Source organism: Planococcus citri, chromosome 2 (genome assembly GCF_950023065.1).
Source record: "Planococcus citri chromosome 2, ihPlaCitr1.1, whole genome shotgun sequence".
NCBI classification, from domain to species: Eukaryota; Metazoa; Arthropoda; class Insecta; order Hemiptera; family Pseudococcidae; genus Planococcus; species Planococcus citri.
The window spans coordinates 70,411,264-70,431,833 of NC_088678.1; the positions used below are offsets into that span (position 1 = coordinate 70,411,264).

Consider the following 20,570-nt stretch of genomic DNA (forward strand, 5'->3'; position numbering starts at 1 on the left):
TATCTTACAATTAGCTCTCAACTTCTATTTGAATGATTATCATGGACTGAATGAAGGGAACTTAGTAATTTTGCCAAATGAAATTTATTCTGGTCATATTACAATGTATTACATATTACAGTAGCCGCTGTTTAATGTGATCGGGTTGGGACTGAGTGGTTGCTATTCTATTAACTGAATTATTCCAATAAACGATGAATTAAAAAAAGATGATTTATTGAATCAACTGTTCATAGATTTAATAATGGTACTTACGAGTAAAAACGTATAAAAAGATGGGAAAATGTTGGCGATAAGCAAGAATGACAATTTTGGCAAAAAGCATATTTTTATTGGCAAAAACATTGTACTTTTAATTGCTAGACTTTTTTTAAAAAGCAAAATGTAGAAATTTTGGGAATTATTGTCAAAGTAATGACTTTTTTTCGACACGTGAGAATTTTTTTGCACTTCTTTTTTGCAATTTTTGGTTATTTCAAGTGAAAAAAACAACTAAAAAGACGAACTTTTTGATAATTTTTGGCAAAATGCAGATCTTTGAACAATTTTTAGAAAAAAGTGGGCCTTGGAACTTTTTACAAAAAGCCGAAAATTTTGACAATTTTAGCAGAAACAAGATTTTTCTGCAATAATCGGCAGGAAATTACTTTTTCGCAATCTGTGTTGAAAATGGGAGATTTTTTTCCAAGTTTTCGGTTAAAAGTTAAAACACGAGACTTTTTTTTTTTACATAAAGTATTTTTACTTTATTGATTTTTGACAAAAGTAGCTTTTCATTCAGAGAGAGAGATGGCAACGCTGCAAATATCTACGAACGACATCAGCTGATCAGCAAATGATTCATCAATTCATCATTCAACATCAACTCTCAAGGTCAAGTGATGGCGACGGAGTGTTACTGTGTCAGTGTCAGTGAACTGAAGAAGATATGAAAATAATTATGTATTCGCGACTTGACGTGTTTTATAATGAATTATTATTCTATCTTGAGTATTTAATCTCGTGTAGTGAAGTTAATCGATAATTAGAACATGAATGTCACCGTTTGTTTTTGCAATTATGGACGAATTGACAAACACTGGTATGTAATTCGTAGAAATTCCCTTTGCTGTCGACTCAAATCTGCGCATCACTTCACAGTTCACAGCTTCCATGTGCGAAAACGATGAAATAATGGATATTTGATTATTTGATCAGGTTCAGTGGAATGATAATTAGGTATTCATCTTAACTACGTAGGGATATTATTTGCTGATTGAGGTTAATCGATGCTGATCTTTGAAATTCAATACAATGTGTGTGGTTTTCATTGTTGAAACTATGTTGGAACTTTTGGAACATACCGTCATTGTCAATACCGTCGAAAATTTGTGTTTTGCAATTGGGTACTAAAATACTTTCGTTATGTAGTAGCTAGTGGATAGATTGTTTTTTTAATTAAGTAAATTATTTTCATTCGGTAAATTAATATGATAATAATATATCTATGTATTCGTTGTGATTGTTCATGTTCCAGAAGCAACAAATGGAGTGATTCGAATTGTAAGAACGTACTATCGACTTCAAGAAGCATTCTACAGCAGCTTGTTTGGCGAATTGGCGTAGAATTCAGTACCGCATAATATTATTTGAATATTGATGTTTTTGATTGATTACATTTGCGAAGTTAAAATCAGCGACGACGGTTGATCGATGCACGAATCATAAAATGGTGAGTGAAGCATTCTGTTTGATAGTTTTTATTCTGAGTGATTATCTAAACATGTTTTTCTCTTGAACTTTTATGTACGTCGAATGCTTACAAACTTGTTAGATACCTAATTAGTTATCTATGGTGATATTACCTACGAGTATAATATTATACTGATATTTTTATTCAACTTTCAATCGATCTATAATTAATATTGAACAGAGAAATTGTGTTATGTTGAAAGTGTTGTCGTCATAATGTAGTTTGATATGTTCTGGACCAGAAATGTATTTTGGAGTTGATTTAAGTATTATACAATGTGAGTGCATAATTTGCAGAAACCGTTGAATAATCTCTTCTTTTTTTTGTTTTCTTTTCAATATCTCATTTTGTTTGTCATGTTTTGCTGTTACTACTGGAAAAGGTATTTTTGAATGTTGTCAATCCTCCAAACACAGATTGAACACCTTCCTTGATAGAATTATAGTTCATTGAATTGGAATGTGGATTGATTTAATGATTTCCAATTACATCAAAATTCCATCAATGAAATGAATCATCTAATGTGTAATATTTCTCCTAATTCTCATCATCTCATCGCATGCTTTTACTGGATCAGTGATAAAGTGACATGCCCTCCAGATCCCTGTAGTACAAGACCTATAATTGTCTGATTAAGAAACTTTTTGAAGCAGTCAAAAATTGAGCTCTTACGTTTTTTTTTTTTTTTTTTTTTTTATTTATTAGATATTATTTATTTGTACCCGGTTGTAGCAAAAAGTATTTTTTGCATTGATACAAATGAATCAATAATCAATTCATCATTTTATTTCGTTAATAAATTTTATATTCTTAATTCAACTGATAATATTATACAATGAATTATTTTTTCATATTTCTTTAACATTATAAATATATTTAATATTTTGATAAAGTGAACTGTAGATTTGAACGTGCGTAAATAGTGAATAAACTCGTGTAGGCTAAATTAAATTTCCAAACTCTTGAAAAAAATATTTTTCTAGTTTAAAAATGAAGTCATTTTACTCCTGATGTGGTTTCATTTTATTGAACGGTATTACTTGAAATTATATTATTTTTTTGCATTTCCATTGCTTTGTCAAGATCGCGCAGTATGTGAGTACGAAATTGAGAACCATCCAAATGAGGGTTACCCTCAATAGATCGGTATAATACTGGTACCACTTTTTCATAATTTTGATTGATCATTTCTTTTTCAAGTTCAGACATCAATGTCACAGGATCGAATTCCAAAGATCCTGGAGGTAAATTATATTTTACCGACATATCGCTGAGTATTTCTTCAAATTCTGTAACAATACTTAGAACAAAGGCTTTTATTTCAGAAAAACCAATCGCTGTCGCTCCGCTATTGTAAAATTTCTGTTTTGTGATACATCGAATGGCAAAATCAGCCAACGTCAGTGATTCATTGATGTTGAAATTTCCTGGTGCTAACGGATGATTGGTATTACTCGTACTTTCAGCTGTACTGTAATCTGAAGAGGTTGATTCTCTGAACATGTATTCGATTCCACCTTTAACCAACCCCAAAGTCATTAAGTTAGTAGGTGTGAAGATTTCCAGTTGACTGAAGAAATTACTAAAAAAATTGATAGCGAAGTTGATAGGTGAATTGATTCTGACACCGGTGCTTTTTGCAAAATTAGAATCATTCGCGACTGAGCTGGTTTTATTCATGTCTGGATCTTTTGAAAGGAGGCTATTTTCAGTTTTATTCTCAGGTGTGATGTTGCTCGACAAGCTTAAATTTTTGATATCGCTTTCTTCATGATGATCAACATTGAATGTTTCATTTGTAGAATCAGCATAACGACGTCTTCTGCGTCGATGTAACATATTCTGAATGGTTTCAAGCTTTCGAAGAAATTCTGATGAGTAGAATTCGCTCACGCTTTTATTCGTGGTTTCCCTGATGTAATTTTTGTATGCGTTTATTACGACCCCTGGATTCAATATTTTTTCACTTTGTTCCGGATGTTCTCTGTGGAAGTCGTTATAACCATCGATACCATCACCACCGTCTGCTGCATGTTCCGTGATATAGATTACTGTTGTTTCAGTCGATCTCACAACGCTGAGTAATGCCGGCATGAATACTTTCATATTGTTCCCATGTTTTCCTCCATCAGCCCCTTTACCACCTGTACCATCTGAACCTTTATTTCCCACTCCTGTAACCTTATTAATACGGTTTGTATCTGACGATGACAAAGAGCTGAAAATAATTTCGCCCGAATTTCCACCAAGACCTCCCATTCCGCCATGGCCACCAGATCCTCCTTCTCCTCCTGGCTGACCAGCAAGAATTACATCATGACCTGAAATACTACTACTAGCCTTCAGAATCGTGTAATTACCAGATACTGCGGTACCTACTGAGTTTATCCAAGCCATATCGACGATTTCGTCTAAAGTATCCTTCTTTAAATGAACATCATTGTACGCATTATTACCATCTTGTCCATATTTACCATTACCACCATTTTGTCCTGGTCCACCATCGCCACCCCTGACAGAAACAGTGAGCTCTTGCAGATTTTTGAAAGTTTCACCTATTCCTATAAAATTCCCTGCGGGTCCTCCAGGTAATCCGGGCAAACCATCTTTGCCACTGTCTCCCCGATTTACTCCATCGTATGCTTTTGCTGGATAGTGAGCCTCTCCAGGCTTACCATCTAGTTTAATTGTATGCGAACCTTGAATATACCACGCGGGAGCTACAACAGAAAGTTGCACTTCTTCTCCTGTCTTATCTAAATCTGAGTCGATGAATACCTTATTCGAGGCAAAAATCTCTATGAATTTTGGTCGTACTTTGCATTCTCTGTTTTGAATATCTGGCACATCTCCGAGTTTAACATACGTCCCCTTTATCACCAGTTTGTTCGAATCGCAAGAGTAAGATAAAATGTTCTGCAATCCTAAATTCAACACGGTTTTTAAATAAATGAGTTTCGATTTATCAACTGTCACATTTCGGCTGTTTTCAAACATAGATTCGTAATCCGGATAACATTTTTTTAAACTTAGCGGATCGAGATTGTATTGCGAATTTTTTTCAGTTTCAATCGCTTTAACTACGTTTTCAGCCAACGCGGTGCATGGATTTTGTCGAGTATTTTTTTGTATTTCGTAATCCGATAATCTTTCGTATAATTTATTCAAAAAAAGGTACCATTTTTTCGACCAATTCGAATGCTCGACGACATCTTGCATACCATCTGCGCATTTGAATTGATTTTGTACTTCGTGATCGCTCACTTCGTGCAAGAATGATGAATAACTGACCAACTTCTTCAACATATCTTGGTGTATTGATAAATTTATATTCATTGAAGCAGCTCCGTTGACTATTTCCAGTGTACATGTTTCAAATTCCTCTTGATTATTTGCTCTCTCTTTGATCTTCTTTAGTTCATCGTATCTGACACTTGTAAGATTGTATAGTTTGGAGACATCTTTAAATTGATCTTGTTCAGCAGACAGATATCGTTGTATTTCTTTACCCATATCTTGGACAGTTGTCGTAAAACTGCGAGCGATTTCTTTAATTATCTTATCAACATCGATCAGTGATTGTTTGGGTATAGTATAACCAAAATCCTCATTTGTTTTTTCTACAAATTTCAGATTTGCCAGCTTGGTTTTAAGATACGCAATATTTTCCTGTAGTTTTGGAATATGACTTAAGTATCCCGCCTGATCTGGTGATCTGAAAATTGCAATTTTAGAATACATATTGCCATCTTGTTTCAATAAGATGTTCAGAAGTTTTATCATATTTAACGCCTTAGGGTTGTCTACTTGTTGTTCCAAGTTTTGTTTTACCGTTTCAATGAATTTGGCTACGAACGAAATGATCTCATCGTCTGATTGTGAAGGAAGTAGAACTTTAGTCGCAATAAGTGCCAATCCGCCTTGGTATTTTTCAACGTTTCCAACAAATTTTATAATATGCGATAGTAGAGTTGTAAAGTCATCTCTTGTTCCTGCGTTAGTGAATGAAGTATAATTAACCAAAAGCAACAATTTGACTCGTTCAGCGCTATCGACGATTTTTTTGATGAAATATGTCGTAGTTATATCATGAGCCATTCCTCTAGTATCCTGGAAGCCTGGGAAGTCGTAATACACGATGCCTGTGTTGTTGTCTTGTACTTGATCTGGAAATATCGTACTTGATGTTACGAAGGACTTACCACCGTTCTCGTCGTAAGGATTCTCGATCGTGAAGTATAAATTTTCTGCAATCGACTTTAGAGTTGTATCATACCCAGCTATTGTTCGAGTAAATACAGATTTACCCGCACCTGTGTTACCTAATACCAGGACAATGTCCTTCACTGCGCGTTGATTACATAACTTGGTCTCTCCTTCGGATAAAAGTTCGAAAACATTTTTTACAGCTTGGTTAGCGATGTCGGTAGTGGAGAATGCTCTCGAGCAATTCCGATTATTCTGTGTGGTCATTTTGGTGTATTTATTCAGAAGAGGTTTGTGCTCTGAAGCCCCTACCCTGGAGAAATGATCAAAAAGGAAAAGCCTATTAATGAAATTTACAAAATGAATGCTCAGATTACAATAATTAAGCCTGTTCTGTGGAAGTAGGTACCTACCTATAGTTTTGTGGGAAAATGTTTTTAAAAATTTTTCCTAGTGTTTTTGTGAATTTTTCTAGTTTTTCAAACTGCTTATTAACGTGAATTGCGAAAAAAAAGGTCTGTGGGTTGTGAGCTAATTTTGCAAAGACCTTCATGTCGAGTTGAAAGTCATCCAGAAAATTTTTGGGTCCGGAGATGCCTCCGGAGGGGAGATATGGGCCATCAAAGAGGAGGCATTCTTGATAAAATCGTAATTCTTTCGCTTTAATCCAAGACAGGGTGTCCACAAGCCTGGAAAACCTGGAAAAGTCAGGGAATTTAGGTTTACAGCATTTTGTACTCAAAAGTCAGGGAATTTTGCGAAAGGTTACTTCAAATAGATTTTTCCATTTCTCATAATGAAAAAATTCACCTTCGCTTTGCTCAGGCAATTTTTTCGCTTGTCGGTTTTGTCATAAATTGCCAAATTCTCAGATAAGTAGTCTTGTTTTTTGCAATAACTGTTGAAGTCTTGCGTATTATCAACTAATGAGTATTAATAAATCCTGCTCTTTAGCGCTAAAATGTTTCGCTTTTTTGATAAAAATGGTTAAGAAGCCCTGCCTTTTACTGAAGTTATTGTGGAAGTCTCGTTTTCTGTCAAGAATAGCAAAAAGTCTCGCTTTCAGCGATTTTTTGGTTTTTTTTTTGTTGCTAAGAATTAATTGTGTTGTTATTTGGATCCGAAAACTCCCACTCTTTTCCAATAATAGTTCTAATGTGTCGTTTTTTCGCCAGAAATTGCTAAAAAAAACCGTTTCATTTGCTGAAATTGTCAAAAGTCTTGTATTTATTGCCATAAATTGCAAAAATTCTCAATTTTTGGTCTAAAATTACCAAAAAAAAAATCGTTTTTTTTTCAGTCAAAAAGTTGCCAAATATTTTGTAGTTCAACTTCTTCGGCAAAAATTGGATAAAGAAATTGCCAAAATGTCCTGTTTTTTGCTGAAATTAAACAAGTTTCTATCGAGTTTCATTTATTTTAATTAAAAACAAAAAATTTTTTGGTTTTTTTTTGATAATTTTTTTTTGCATCAGAAATGTATTGCCTATGTTTTATTGTCACTTTTTTGGTTACTTTTTGATTACTTTTTTGAGCGTTTTAGGTTACTGAAGTCACTTTTTACGGAAAAGAATGTACGAGCCCTGGAATTTCTAAAAACTATTGATTAAATTTGAGTAATGTTGACATTAAAAAAATATGTTTCTTTATGAAGTCGTCCTTTTTTTGGAATGGTGAATTTTTCAGAGCTTTTGCCCTCGCTTCGCTTGGGCCATTCAACAGTGAAAGGGCGAAAAGACGAATAGATGAAAAGATGAAAAGACGAAAAGGCAAAAAGATGAATAGACGAATAGATGAATAGACGAATAGACGAATAGATGAAAAGATGGACAGATGGAAAGACAGAAAGGCCGCATGGAATGCGAATTATTGATACAAGTTTTGTTCTTTTAACAGAACGCTTCTCTTTTTAAAAATTTTGATATCATTGATTGAGCTCAGCACATTAAAATCTTGATTTTTTCCCACTAAAAAATCAAAAAAAATTTCCCACTTAGTTTAAATATGGGCGACCACCCTATTGAGTACACAGTCATGCTTGAAAAAAAAGGGCACAACTGTAGATCTATTAACAATATTTGAAGCTCATGATGTTCGAAAAAATGTGACACTCACCCCCCCCCCCCCGGGCTCCCCAACCTGATCGCATGTGTAATTCATTTTTCAAGAATCTGGAGGATTGGAGAAATTGGTCTGGAAAACCTGGAAAAGTCAAGGAAAATCACTTCCAGAAATTAGTGAACAGGTGCAAGACCATTTTTAGGGTTCTACTGACTGGGAACCTCATGAAATGTCCACCGAGGATTTGGATGGAAAGTAGTCTCAGTAAAAGCCCTTGACCCAAGTACCACGCCATTTAATTTTAGCTGCCAGTTTTGCGTGTAGCTGTAGCTTCCAAAGTGATTTTGAATTTTAAAATGTTCAAAAATCGTTACCCCGACGCTCAGGGTTTTCCCACGGAGTTGTCGGGGGAAAATCCCCCCCCCACGTGCTAGCACAAGGGTATCTTTCATTTTCCCATACAACTAAATTTTTTATATAACAGCAGAGGAATATTTTAGGGTACAGGGGTGCAAATTTTTTAAGCATTAGTACCAACTCCCAAAAACCCCCAAAAAATGGATCACCCGAATTTTTAACATTAAGAAAACCAATTTCCACAAATGCAAAAATATACAAATTACGTACCTGATAAAAACGTAAGCAGATAGGTATCTTTCGTGATTCCCAGATTGCCTCGCGGTTTATTCCAGCATGCAGGTCGTTTCTTAATGTTTTATTGATCAGTTCCAACGACACGTTAGATCAACAGAAATAACCAAGAAATAATGTTCAAATTTTGTACAGCATTGCTTATTTATCACGAATTTGCCCGTGTAGATATTTTCCCAGAATTAATAGCTCGAGGCGCCGCGCCTGTCATTTGCGTAATTCCTGAAAAAATGGTTATTAGGTGAGACTTTTCATGATATTGGACAATATTATCTACCTCGTGGTGCAAATATCTAGAATTAAATTGATATAAAATTATTAATTGGATCATTGAATTGAACGAGGTTCCTGATGTGCGTGATATGAAGGATTTTCGTGCTCAAGTAACGCTCGAAAATATGATTTTCGACGCGATTGATATGTGAAGTACGTATTTAGGTGAACGCTGAAACGTGTTGAAATGTTACGTAATTAAATTAAATCGTTAGCATGAAAAATACCGGCATGCGGCAACAGTTTAATCTTTTAAAATATTGTTCTTTTCTGCCGTAATTACTGGAAAATCGTTTTCCGGGTAATTTTATCTTTCTGGATCTGGTATGATGTACAATTGTATAATGTGGTTTGAAGCCGTTTTAACTTAACAGGACATTCAAACGGAGTGTGGCAAAACTGAAAACTGAAAAAACCAATTGATGTTCTACAAAAATTGATAAATGACTGAAACTACCAAATGAAAAACCTTCAGCTGAAACCTAAAACTAAACCCAAAAAATATAAGTTTTTTGTGATGGCAAGCAAAAAAAAAAACTTGCCATGAATTCCAATTTGTTACGAGAATTCCAATTTTTATTTTCCTTTCTACAAATACGTATCTTTTTTGCTTGCTTGAAGATTTTTAATCGCAGGATTGCAATAAGTACCTATACCTATAACCTACACTCAACCCATTAGATTGCAAATAACTATAAATCCCCAAAAACTGATGAAATTTAGTGAAAATTGCGTGATAAAGTTTAACAAAACGTGTAAAAACATCAAAGTCCGAAAAATGGTGAAATATTTTGTCCAAAATTAAAATTTTTATATCATTAGAGAGTTAGTTTCACGTCCATTGAGTTACAGTTCCAGGGTGTCCAACAGTCCTTCCAATCCAGAAAGTCAGAAAAAGTTTCGTCTTTCTGCCTATGGGTCCTACTTTTCAAAAAAGTCAGGAAAAAGTCATTCCTTATGCTCGAAGGTCCTTTATTTTTCCAAATTTTCAAATAATGTCGTTATATTTAATCAAAATCCAGCGAAAAATGAAAACTCAATTTTTCAGAATTTTTCATTTTTGTATAAATCTCAAAATACTGATTGAATATAATAATTAGCAAAAAATTAAATACATTTATTTTGTTAATGAAAACCAATTGATTATTTCCATTGTTTGATGTATTTTCTTGATTATTTTGTAGCGGTAGAAATGATCACTTTTTCCACTATAGGCCATAGAAAATGAACGATTCTACGTAATTCTACAAAGTATTTGTGATGTCAAACGCATTTTATTAAGGTATTCGTGACATTAGACGCGAGAAATATTTGCGACTCTTCAACCCTTCCACAATACCACCACCAATTTGCTGCCGCCAATGATACCTACGCGACGCGCGCCGTTATGTCCCTACTACTTTTACACCAAATATCCGCCATCCCTGCCGCTTTTACGTTGAACTTTCGTCTATAAAAGTTCCTGCACAAGCGTTTTTTCCTCAGTTGTTAGTTCCAACAACTCACCACGCTAGCTGTTTGAGTTGTTGTATGCATTCCTCCTCACACTCTCGATTTCTTGCTGCCCAGTGAAAGACCTAGGTGGTCTAGATTACGAGTTTGAATTTATGCTGCGGATACACTTTCTAAGGATGCTTGGAACTTATCCCATTCATCATGGACCAACATACCGAGTCGCGCCTTACACGTTCTTATATGTATCTTCACTGTATCGTGGGATATAAGTCATGAAAGATCATAAATGAGGAACCGTGGAATGTAACTAGCACTGGGGTGTTGGGGTTAAAAGCTCGTCAGTAGACACAGCACTCCAGAGAACGCGATGCCCTTAACCAAGACCCCAACAGGGGGTTGTAAATGAGCTTTCCGGCTTTCAGCTCAATTTGCAACTGAAAACATTGAAAGCCTGCCACGATATTACGCATTCGATTTATTACGCATATGACTAGAAGATTTATAATTATTATTTAATTATAGAAGTCTCATTCATGTATATGATTTGAGCATCCTGTGATATTACGTGTTTATGCAATCAATACATGATTGAATATTATTATTTGGTTAATTGATGTCATAATTTCCTTATGATACACTATAAACCTGAGATATCTATCACCAGGGCTTCCTACCTGACCAATTTTTATGACTTCGCGCTTTACGATATCAAGTTCCCCATTAAATCGTGTATCTGTTTTGGTTCACGAGGCTCCTTAGGAAAGAGTCATGGGACATAGTGTTGGAGGATAATTGTATTTATGCGAAGAAATGCAATTATTTCAAGAATCCAAAAAGTAATGTGTTCGAATATGCAATTTACCCCCCTACATTGCGGAAAAGAACACCGAGAATTACTTTCTCCCCCCACGATTTTTTTGGTTCTTTTAAAAATTATAAATTTTTGAAGCTTTTTTTTGAGGGACAATTTTGTGAAAATGAATAGGGGGGCTACCTTCCTTCCAAGAGGTCCTTCTTTTTAATTTTCAGGTTTTGTTAGGCACGCTGATTTTGCAAAAAAACGGCTTGCACAATAAGGCGCAGCTCAGTCTAGTTTTAGATCGCACTTTCCTCCAATTTCGAGCAAAAATGAACCATTAGGTATAGAATTGACTACACTGCCAAGTTACAAAAAAGGCAAAAAAACAAACAATTTTTTTGCTTGTTTTCCAAGCATTGCTCAAAAATGTCGCTGCGTTGCCAAAAATGCTGAAAAACTTGGCTATAATTTGTCAAAGTTTCGCTTTTTGCTGATATATGTTCCAAAAAGTTGCAAAAATGTCGATAAAAATTTCAAAATAGTACATTATTACTATTTTGCCAGTTATTTCAAAAAGTCTGGATTTTTGCCAAAAATTACCAAAAAATCACGCTTTTTATCAAACTTCTAAATTTTTTTTCAAAACAAGGTTTATTACAATCTTGAGGAGACCTTAAATAAGTAATACATAATGTATCTGACTTTACACAAGTCAGTTTCGTACATGACATGTGCAGGGTTCTCTCCAGTGAGAGTACTCGGCTACTTTTTGAGCTTGTTTTGTGAGTTTTCAACTTGAGAAATTCTTTTATCCATTTTTTTAAGCAGTTCCCAAATGTCACTTGAGCTTGGCTGCTCTTCTAGTTCCACTGGTTCATCTGATTCCTTGGTGTTATCCTTTGGAAGGTTTCTTTTGACAATTTTGGCTTGTTCAGGTTTCTGAGTTGTTATCTGCTTCTGGCTTCGATCGCTTTTTAATCAAAAGTTATAAAAGCTCAAAGCTTTGAGCTTTCACAACTTTTGATTGAAAAGCGCTAGAGCTTTGGAGAAAAAACAAGGTTGTAGAGGAGAAAGAGTAGATCATTTTTCATGTTTCAAACACCGATGTGCTCAATCAAATTCAAAATTTTGAGTGAGCACATGGGTGTTTGAAGCACGAAAAATGATCTACTTATAATTCAAATCTGTAGCATTAACCATTCAAAAGTTATTCAAGAAAAACTAAGAAATTGGGCAATCTCCCATAAGATAATGAAGCAGTAATCGCCTCCTTCTGTGACGTCTGCAAACCAGTGCATTGGCTTGACACGATCTTTTGAAAAATGCCAAAAATTTCCAAAATAATCTAGTCAAATTAGCTCATATAAGAACTCAACCTGGAATAAATTGGGGGGAATTTTTTTTTGCGCCGAAATGCTTAGGATGGTGTCCTAAATGACATGCTAAAACCCACCCTAAATCCGCGTGGTGCTTCTCCCCCCAGATCCACATTTGTGCCCCCTAGCACAGTTTTTCGCCATTTTCTCCCCCGCATTGCATCTTAGCGAAAAATATGTTATTAGATAAAAGAATCTACGTCGAATTTCCGATGTAATGATGTATCAACTTTCCTTGTATGTTCAAGGGGAGTGGAACCACAACCATTCATGAATAATGACATTTTTAGCAAACTGTTGTGCTTCAAAAACTTTCTAAACTTTAGAATAAGAAAAAAATAATCATAACCAGGGCTCGATCAATAATCAATTCATATTTTATTTCGTTAATAAATTTTATATTCTTAATTTAACTGATAGGCCTATAAATAATTACCTAATAAATTATTTTTTCATAATTACTTATTTCTTCTAACTTTATAAATAGGTACATATTATTTTAATAAAGCAGGGTGTCCACAAGCCTGGAAAACCTGGAAAAGTCAGGGAATTTGGTCGGTCTGGAAAAGTCAGGGAATTTCGTAATTTTCATGCAAAATCCCTGGAATTTAGAAAAAAAAACCGATCAGTTACAAATTTTGGATAAGGACCTGTGGTGAAAGGAAAACATTATTTTTTACTTCTCAAAACACAATTTTTCAAAAGCTTTTGCCCTCGCTTTGCTCGGATTTGTTTGCTTTTCTAATACAAATCAAGTTTTATAACTAAAAAATGAACTTCTCACGAAAAAACATCGTTTTTGTGCATCTCGAAGTACAAATTTACAAGAGCTTTCGTCCTACCTTGGGTCTGTCCTGTTTCCTTTTTGAAAATCGACTTCTTTTAAAAAAAAACATCATTCAAATTCTAAAATTGTAAAAAGCCAGAAAAAACTAAAAATTTAATTTATAATTTAATTTTAAATTCAATGCATATTTTCTGCCATAATAATATTTAATAATTAATAAATTTTCATTAAATGTATGATTTAAATTAGGGTCTCCTATAAAAAAACCTCGTTTTATTCCTTTCAAAATGCAAATTTTTAGAAGCTTTCGCCCTCGCTTCGCTCGGGCCTGTTCTCTTTTCTCCATCGTTCCCATATTAAAATTTGAAAAACAAAAAAATAAACTCTTCGCTTTGAAAAAAAACTTCGTTTTTTGGCATCTCGAAATGAAAATGTTTAAAAGTTCTTGCCCTCGCTTCGCTCGGGCTAATTTGTTTCTCGTTTTCAAATAAACAAATTTTACATTTTGGGGTCTCCAAAAATCTAAAAAAAATAAGAAAATTTTTTGTAAGCCATATGAATATTGTATCAATCGGCCAAACATGACGCATGTTTTATTTATTTATTTATTTAAATTAGAAAAGTTAATAATCAAAGTTTGGCAGTTTTTTATAATTATTCGAAGAAGTATCCAGTTCAAAGAGAAGTTTATGAAAAAAATTACCCCCCCCCCCAACTTCTTCATTAAATAAAGTATGGGGTAAGCATAGAAAATTGAAAAAAATGGTCTGGAAAAGGGGAAAAATTGGTCTGGAAAACCTGGAAAAGTAAGGGAAAATCATTTCCAGAAATGAGTGGACACCCTGTAAAGTGAACTGTAGATGTGAACGTGCATTAATACTTAATAGTGAATGACCTCATGTAAATTGAATTCTCAAGCTCTTGAAAAAAATATTTTTTTAGTGTAAAAATTGAGTCATTTTACTCCTGATGTGGTTTCATTTTATTTAACGGTATTCCTTGAAATGATCTTATTTTTCTGCATTTCCATTGCTTTTTCAAGATCGCGCAGTATGTGAGTACGAAATTGAGAACTATCCAGATGAGAATTACCCTCAATAGATCGGTATAATACTGGTACCACTTTTTCATAATTTTGATTGATCATTTCCTTTTCAAGTTCAGACATCAATGTCACAGGATCGAATTCCAAAGATCCCAAAGGTAAATTATATTTTACCGACATATCGCTGAGTATTTCTTCAAATTCTGTAACAATGCTTAAAACAAAGGCTTTTATTTCAGAAAAACCAATTGCTTTCGCTACACTATGGTAAAATTTCTGTTTCGTGATGCATCGAATGGCAAAATCAATCAACGTCAGTGATTCATTGATATTAAAACTTCCGAGTGCTAACGCCAACGAATGATTGGTGTTACTTTCAGCCATACTGTGAATATTTGAAGAGGTTGATTCTCCAAACATGTATTCGATTCCACCTTTAACCAGACCCAAAGTCATTATGTTAGTAGGTGTGAAGAATTCCAGCTGACTGAAAAAATTACTAAAAAAATTGATAGCGAAGTTGATAGGCGAATTGATTCTGACGCCGGTGCTTTTTGCAAAATTAGAATCATTCGCGACTGAGCTGATTTGATTCAAATCTGGATCGTTTAAAATGATACTATTTTCAGTTCTATTCTCAGGCGTGATGTTGCTCGACAAGTTTGAATTTTTGAAATTGCTTCCTTCATCGTGATCGACATTGAATGTTTCATTTGTAGAATCAGCATAACGACGTCTTCTGCGTCGATGTAACATATTCGGAATGCTTTCAAGCTTTTGAAGAAATGCTGATGAGTAGAACTCGCTCACACTTTGATTCGTGGTTTCCCTGATGTAATTTTTGTATGCGTTTATTAAGACTCCTGGATTCAATATTTTTTCACTTTGTTTCGGGTGTTTTCTGTGGAAGTCGTTATAACCATTGATACCATTATAACCGTATGCTGCATGTTCCATGATATAGATTTCTGTTGTTTCAGTCTGTCTCACAATGCTGAATATTGCCGGCATGGATACTTTCATATTGTTCCCATGTTTTCCCCCAACAGCCCCAAAACCGCCTCTACCATGTACACCTTCTTTTCCTATCCCTATAACCTTATTTATATGGTTAGTATCTGACGATGACAACGAGCTGAAAATGATTTCGCCCAAATTTCCACCAAGACCGCCCATTCCACCATGGCCACCAGATCCTCCTTCTCCCCCTGGCTGACCAGCAAGAATTACATCATAACCTATAATAGTAGCACTAGCCTTCAAAATCGTGTGATGATCAGATACTATGGTACCTATTGAGTTTAACCAAGTCATACTGGTGATTTTGTCTAGAGTATCCTTCTCTAAATGAATATCATTATACGCATTTTTACCGTCTTGTCCATATTTACCATTACCACCATTCTGCCCTGGTCCACCATCTCCACCCCTGACAGAAACAGTGAGCTCTTGCAGATTTTTGAAAGTTTCACCTATTCCTATAAAATTCCCTGCTGGTCCTCCAGGTAATCCAGGCAAACCATCTTTGCCACTGTCTCCCCGTTTTACCCCATCACGTGCTTTTTCAGAATAGTGAGGCTCTCCAGGCTTACCATCTAGTCTAATTGTACGTGAACCTTGAATATACCACGCTGGAGCTATAACAGAAAGTTGCACTTCTTCTCCTGTCTTATCTAAATCTGAGTCGATGAATACCTTATTCGAGGCAAAAATCTCTATGAATTTTGGTCGTACTTTACATTCTCTGTTTTGAATATCTGGCACATCTCCGAGTTTAACATACGTTCCCTTTATCACCAATTTGTTCGAATCGCAAGAGTAAGATAAAATGTTCTGCAATCCTAAATTCAACACGGTTTTTAAATAAATGAGTTTCGATTTATCAACTGTCACATTTTGTCTGTTTTCAAACATCGATTCGTAATCCGGATAACATTTTTTCAAACTTAGCGGATCGAGATTAAATTGCGAATTTTTTTCATTTTCAATCGCCTTAACTACGTTTTCAGCCAACGCGGTGCATGGATTTTGTCGAGTATTTTTTTGTATTTCGTAATCCGATAATCTTTCGTATAATTTATTCAAAAAAAGGTACCATTTTTTCGACCAATGCGAATCCTCGATGACATCTTGCATACCATCTGCGCATTTAAATTGATTTTGTACTTCGTGATCGCTCACTTCGTGCAAGAATGATGAATAACTGACCAACTTCTTCAACATATCTTGGTGTATTGATAAATTTATATTCATTGAAGCAGCTCCGTTGACTATTTCCAGTGTACATTTTTCAAATTCCTCTTGATTATTTGCTCTCTCTTTGATCTTCTTTAGTTCATCGTATCTAACACTTGTAAGATTGTATAGCTTAGAAATATCGTGTAGTTGATCTTGTTCAGCAGACAGATATCGTTGTATTTCTTTACCCATATCTTGGACAGTTGTCGTAAAACTGCGAGCGATTTCTTTAATTATCTTATCAACATCGATCAGTGATTGTTTGGGTATAGTATAACCAAAATCCTCGTTTGTTTTTTCTACAAATTTCAGATTTGCCAGCTTGGTTTTAAGGTATGCAATGTTTTCCTGTAGTTTTGGAATATGACTTAAGTATCCCGCCTGATTTGGTGATCTGAAAATTGCAATTTTAGAATACATATTGCCATCTTGTTTCAATAAGATGTTCAGAAGTTTTATCATATTTAACGCCTTAGGGTTGTCTACTTGTTGTTCCAAGTTTTGTTTGACCGTTTCAATGAATTTAGCTATGACCGAAATGATCTGATCGTCTGATTTTGAATGAAGTTCAACTTTGGTCGCAATAAGTGCAATTCCGCCTTGGTATTTTTCAACGTCTCCAACGAATTTTATAATATGCGATAGTAGAGTTGTAAAGTCATCTCTCGTTCCTGTTGTGGTTAATGAAGTGTAATTAACCAAAAGCAACAATTTGACTCGAACGGCGCTATCGACGATTTTTTTGATAAAATATGTTGTAGTTATATCATGAGCCATTCCTCTAGTATCCTGGAAGCCTGGGAAGTCATAATACACGATGCCTGTGTTGTTGTCTCGTACTTGATCTGGAAATATCGTACTTGATGTTACGAAGGACTTACCACCGTTCTCGTCGTAAGGATTCTTGATCGCGTAGTGCAAATCTTCATCAACTGACTTTAGAGTTGTATCATACCCGGCTATTGTTCGAGTAAATACAGATTTACCCGCACCTGTGTTACCTAATACCAGGACAATATCCTTCACTGCGCGTTGATTACATAACTTGGCCTCTCCTTCGGATAAAAGTTCGAAAACATTTCTTACAGCTCGGTTTGCGATGTCGGTAGTGGAGAATGCTCTCGAGCAATTCCGATTGTTCTGCGGCGTCATTTTCGCCTATTTGTTCAGAAGAGCTTTGTGCTCTGAAGCTCCTACCCTGAAGAAATGAACAAAAAGGAAAAAACCATTGAAGTTTTCAAAACGAATTTACAGGTTACAATAATTGAAGCTATTTTGTGTAAGTACCCATAGTTTCGTGGAAAATGTTTTTAAAAAATTTTGTCTTCAAACTGTTTATTACAGTGAATCACAAAAAAAAAGCCCTTGGGTTGTGACCTAATTTTATGAAGACCTTCATGTTGAGTTGAAAGTCACCTAGAAAATTTTCAACTACAGAGGTGCCTCCGGAGGGGAGATATGGGCCATCAAAGAGAACGCATAAATATTCGATAAAATAATCATTTTTTTGCTTTAGCCCCTAACCATTATGCTTTATGAGAAATAGTACTCAAGATTCCCATTGTTGTCAAAATCCAAGACCATCTTTAGGGTTGTGGAACCTCATGAAGTGTCCCCCGAGGATTTAGATGTAAATTGGTCTCAGTAATAGCCCATGGCCCAAGTAAGTACCACACCATTAAAATTTCATTTGTCAGTTTTGAGTTTGGCTCCCAAAGTAAAATTTTGAATTTTAAAAATGTTCAAAAATCGCCACCCCGACGCTCAGATTTTTCCCACGGTGTTGTCGTGGGAAAATTCCGACTCACGCGCTAGCACAAGGGACTTCTTTCATTTTTCCGTAAGGGTAACTAAATTTTTCACATTGTGTCTTTCAATAAGGATTATTCAAAAAACCAGAGGAATATTTTAAAGAACGGAAGTGCACATGTTTTAAGCATTATTGCTAACTACAAAATCCCCCAAAAAATTGATCAGAAGGGTTTTGAACATTAAGAAAGCCAACTTCCACTAGTGCAAAAGCAGGTATAAAAATTACATACCTGATAAAAAAGTAAGCAGATAGATATCTCTCGTGATTCCCAGACTGCCTCGCGTTTTATTCCAGCATCCAGGTCGTTTCTGAATTTTCTCGTTTCTTAATGTTTTATCGATCAGTTCCAACTTTCAACAATACGTTAGATCAACAGAAATAACCAAGAAATATGTTCAAATTCTGTACTGCATTGCTTATTTATTACGAATTTGCCCGTGGATATTTTCCCAGAATAATAAATTTAATAACTCGAGTTGCCTGTCATTTACATAATTCCTGAAAAAATGGTTATTAGGTGAGACTTTTCATGATATTGGACATTATCTACCTCGTGGTGCAAATATTTAGAATTAAGTCGGAATATCCCTTTGTTCATTTCGGAATGGTACTCATTTTCCTTGAAAAAATGCTTATAAAATTGATATAAAGTCATTAAATGGATCATTGAATTGAACGAAGTTCCTGATGTGCGTGATATGAAGTATTTTCGTGTTCAAGTAACGCTCGAAATTGTGATTTATGACGCGCGATTGATATGTGAAGTATTTAGGTGGACACTGAAACGTGTTGAAATGTTATGTAATTAAATCAAGTTGTTAGCATGAAAAATACCGACATGCGGCAACAGTTCAATCTTTTTAAATATTGTTCTTTTCCTCCGTAATTACTGGAAAATAATTTTCCGGGTAATTTTATCTTTCTGGTATGATACGTACATATTAGAGTGTACCTTATTTTGCAAAATTGGAATTTTCCACCTCCCACCCCCCCAACGTTGTTACCTCGGGTGAGAAAATAATTCCGTATTTTTAATTTTCCCCCTGGCTATCTGTAAAATAAGGTGATGTAGGTAGCCCCCAGGTTGAAAAAAAATGAAAAAAAGCTCTATTCATGAAAATTCATTGCTTCTGCGTCAGAATTTTATCTAAATAATCCCCTTTTCAAGAAAAAAGTTTCCGCGGCCCTCTAAACCATATTAGCCTTCGTAGTGAGAAGTCCCTCAAAGTTAAAAAAAATCACAAAAACTTAAAATAAATCATAATCAGGGAAAATTTGTTGAAAATATCTCATTTCCACATTAGAAATTGTTCTACATACATAACCCTCTCTTCAAGAAAAAACCATTGTTGGACCCCCAATTAAGTAATTGACATTTGTTCTCTCGTATGGAGACCCCCAAATTTGAGAAAAATAAAAAAATATAAGTAAAAAATTTATGTCTCTAAAAATTTTTTGAAAATTTTTCATTTGTGAAGAATCTTTCTGAATAAGCACTTTTTCAAGAACCGCCCCCCCCCCCGTCACCCAAATCAAGTCAGTTCCCTATGAAGCCTCTCAAAGTCGAAAAATTCATACCTGTACATTTTTTTGAAAATGTTTAATAACCTTTTTAGTTTTTAGGTTAGGAACAGAAATAAATGGTATCAAAAAAAAATAAATTCTAAGCAGAGTACTTTTAGATAACCATTTTTTCCAGAAAAACACCCTCTGGCCCTTCCCCTTTTATGAAACCCCCAAAATTGAAAAATATCGAATAAGATGAAAATTGATGTCTGTAGGTACAGGTACAAATGATTTGAAAATTTTTCATCTCTGAGCAGAATGCTTTTAGATAATTCGTTTTTACAGAAAAACCTTTGCTCAGTCCCTCCCCCCTACAATGCTGACTAGTGACCACCTCCATAGAGACCTTCAAAGTTGAAAAAAAAAAGTTTAATGGGGGGAAAGACGTCTGCTCTGCGAGGAAAGTTTCTAATCATGGATATGTTTTTTGCTTTAAACCTACGTAGTTTTCTGTGAAAATTCGACGTAATTTTATTACAAGCTCTTGAAAGTCAGACTTACCTAACATCTAGACGTCTATTTAATATTACCTAAACTCGAAGTCGGTACTCAAAGTCAAAATGTCAGA

General features: G+C 34.8%; 2 protein-coding genes across 3 annotated transcripts; both read right to left on the minus strand.

The window, feature by feature from the left end:
- Window positions 1–2,630: 2,630 nt before the first annotated feature.
- Window positions 2,631–8,833, minus strand: LOC135837482 (uncharacterized). Of its 2 annotated transcripts, XM_065352772.1 has the most exons (3): window positions 8,627–8,833; window positions 6,352–6,636; window positions 2,631–6,251 (listed from the first exon to the last, which is right to left on the minus strand). In XM_065352772.1, exons 2-3 carry the CDS (start codon window positions 6,489–6,491, stop codon window positions 2,756–2,758), a joined length of 3,636 nt encoding a protein of 1,211 aa, XP_065208844.1. In that variant the 5' UTR covers window positions 6,492–6,636; window positions 8,627–8,833; the 3' UTR covers window positions 2,631–2,755. The 2 variants fall into 2 exon arrangements, with proteins under 2 accessions (XP_065208844.1, XP_065208845.1); XM_065352773.1 differs by lacking the exon at window positions 6,352–6,636 and having other exon boundaries at window positions 8,627–8,832.
- A 4,120-nt stretch (window positions 8,834–12,953) lies between these two features.
- On the minus strand, window positions 12,954–19,150 carry LOC135837483 (uncharacterized). The gene is made up of 2 exons (XM_065352774.1): window positions 18,666–19,150; window positions 12,954–17,821 (listed from the first exon to the last, which is right to left on the minus strand). The coding sequence occupies exon 2, from the start codon at window positions 17,773–17,775 to the stop codon at window positions 14,323–14,325; it is 3,453 nt and encodes a 1,150-aa protein (XP_065208846.1). The 5' UTR covers window positions 17,776–17,821; window positions 18,666–19,150; the 3' UTR covers window positions 12,954–14,322.
- Window positions 19,151–20,570: the final 1,420 nt, after the last annotated feature.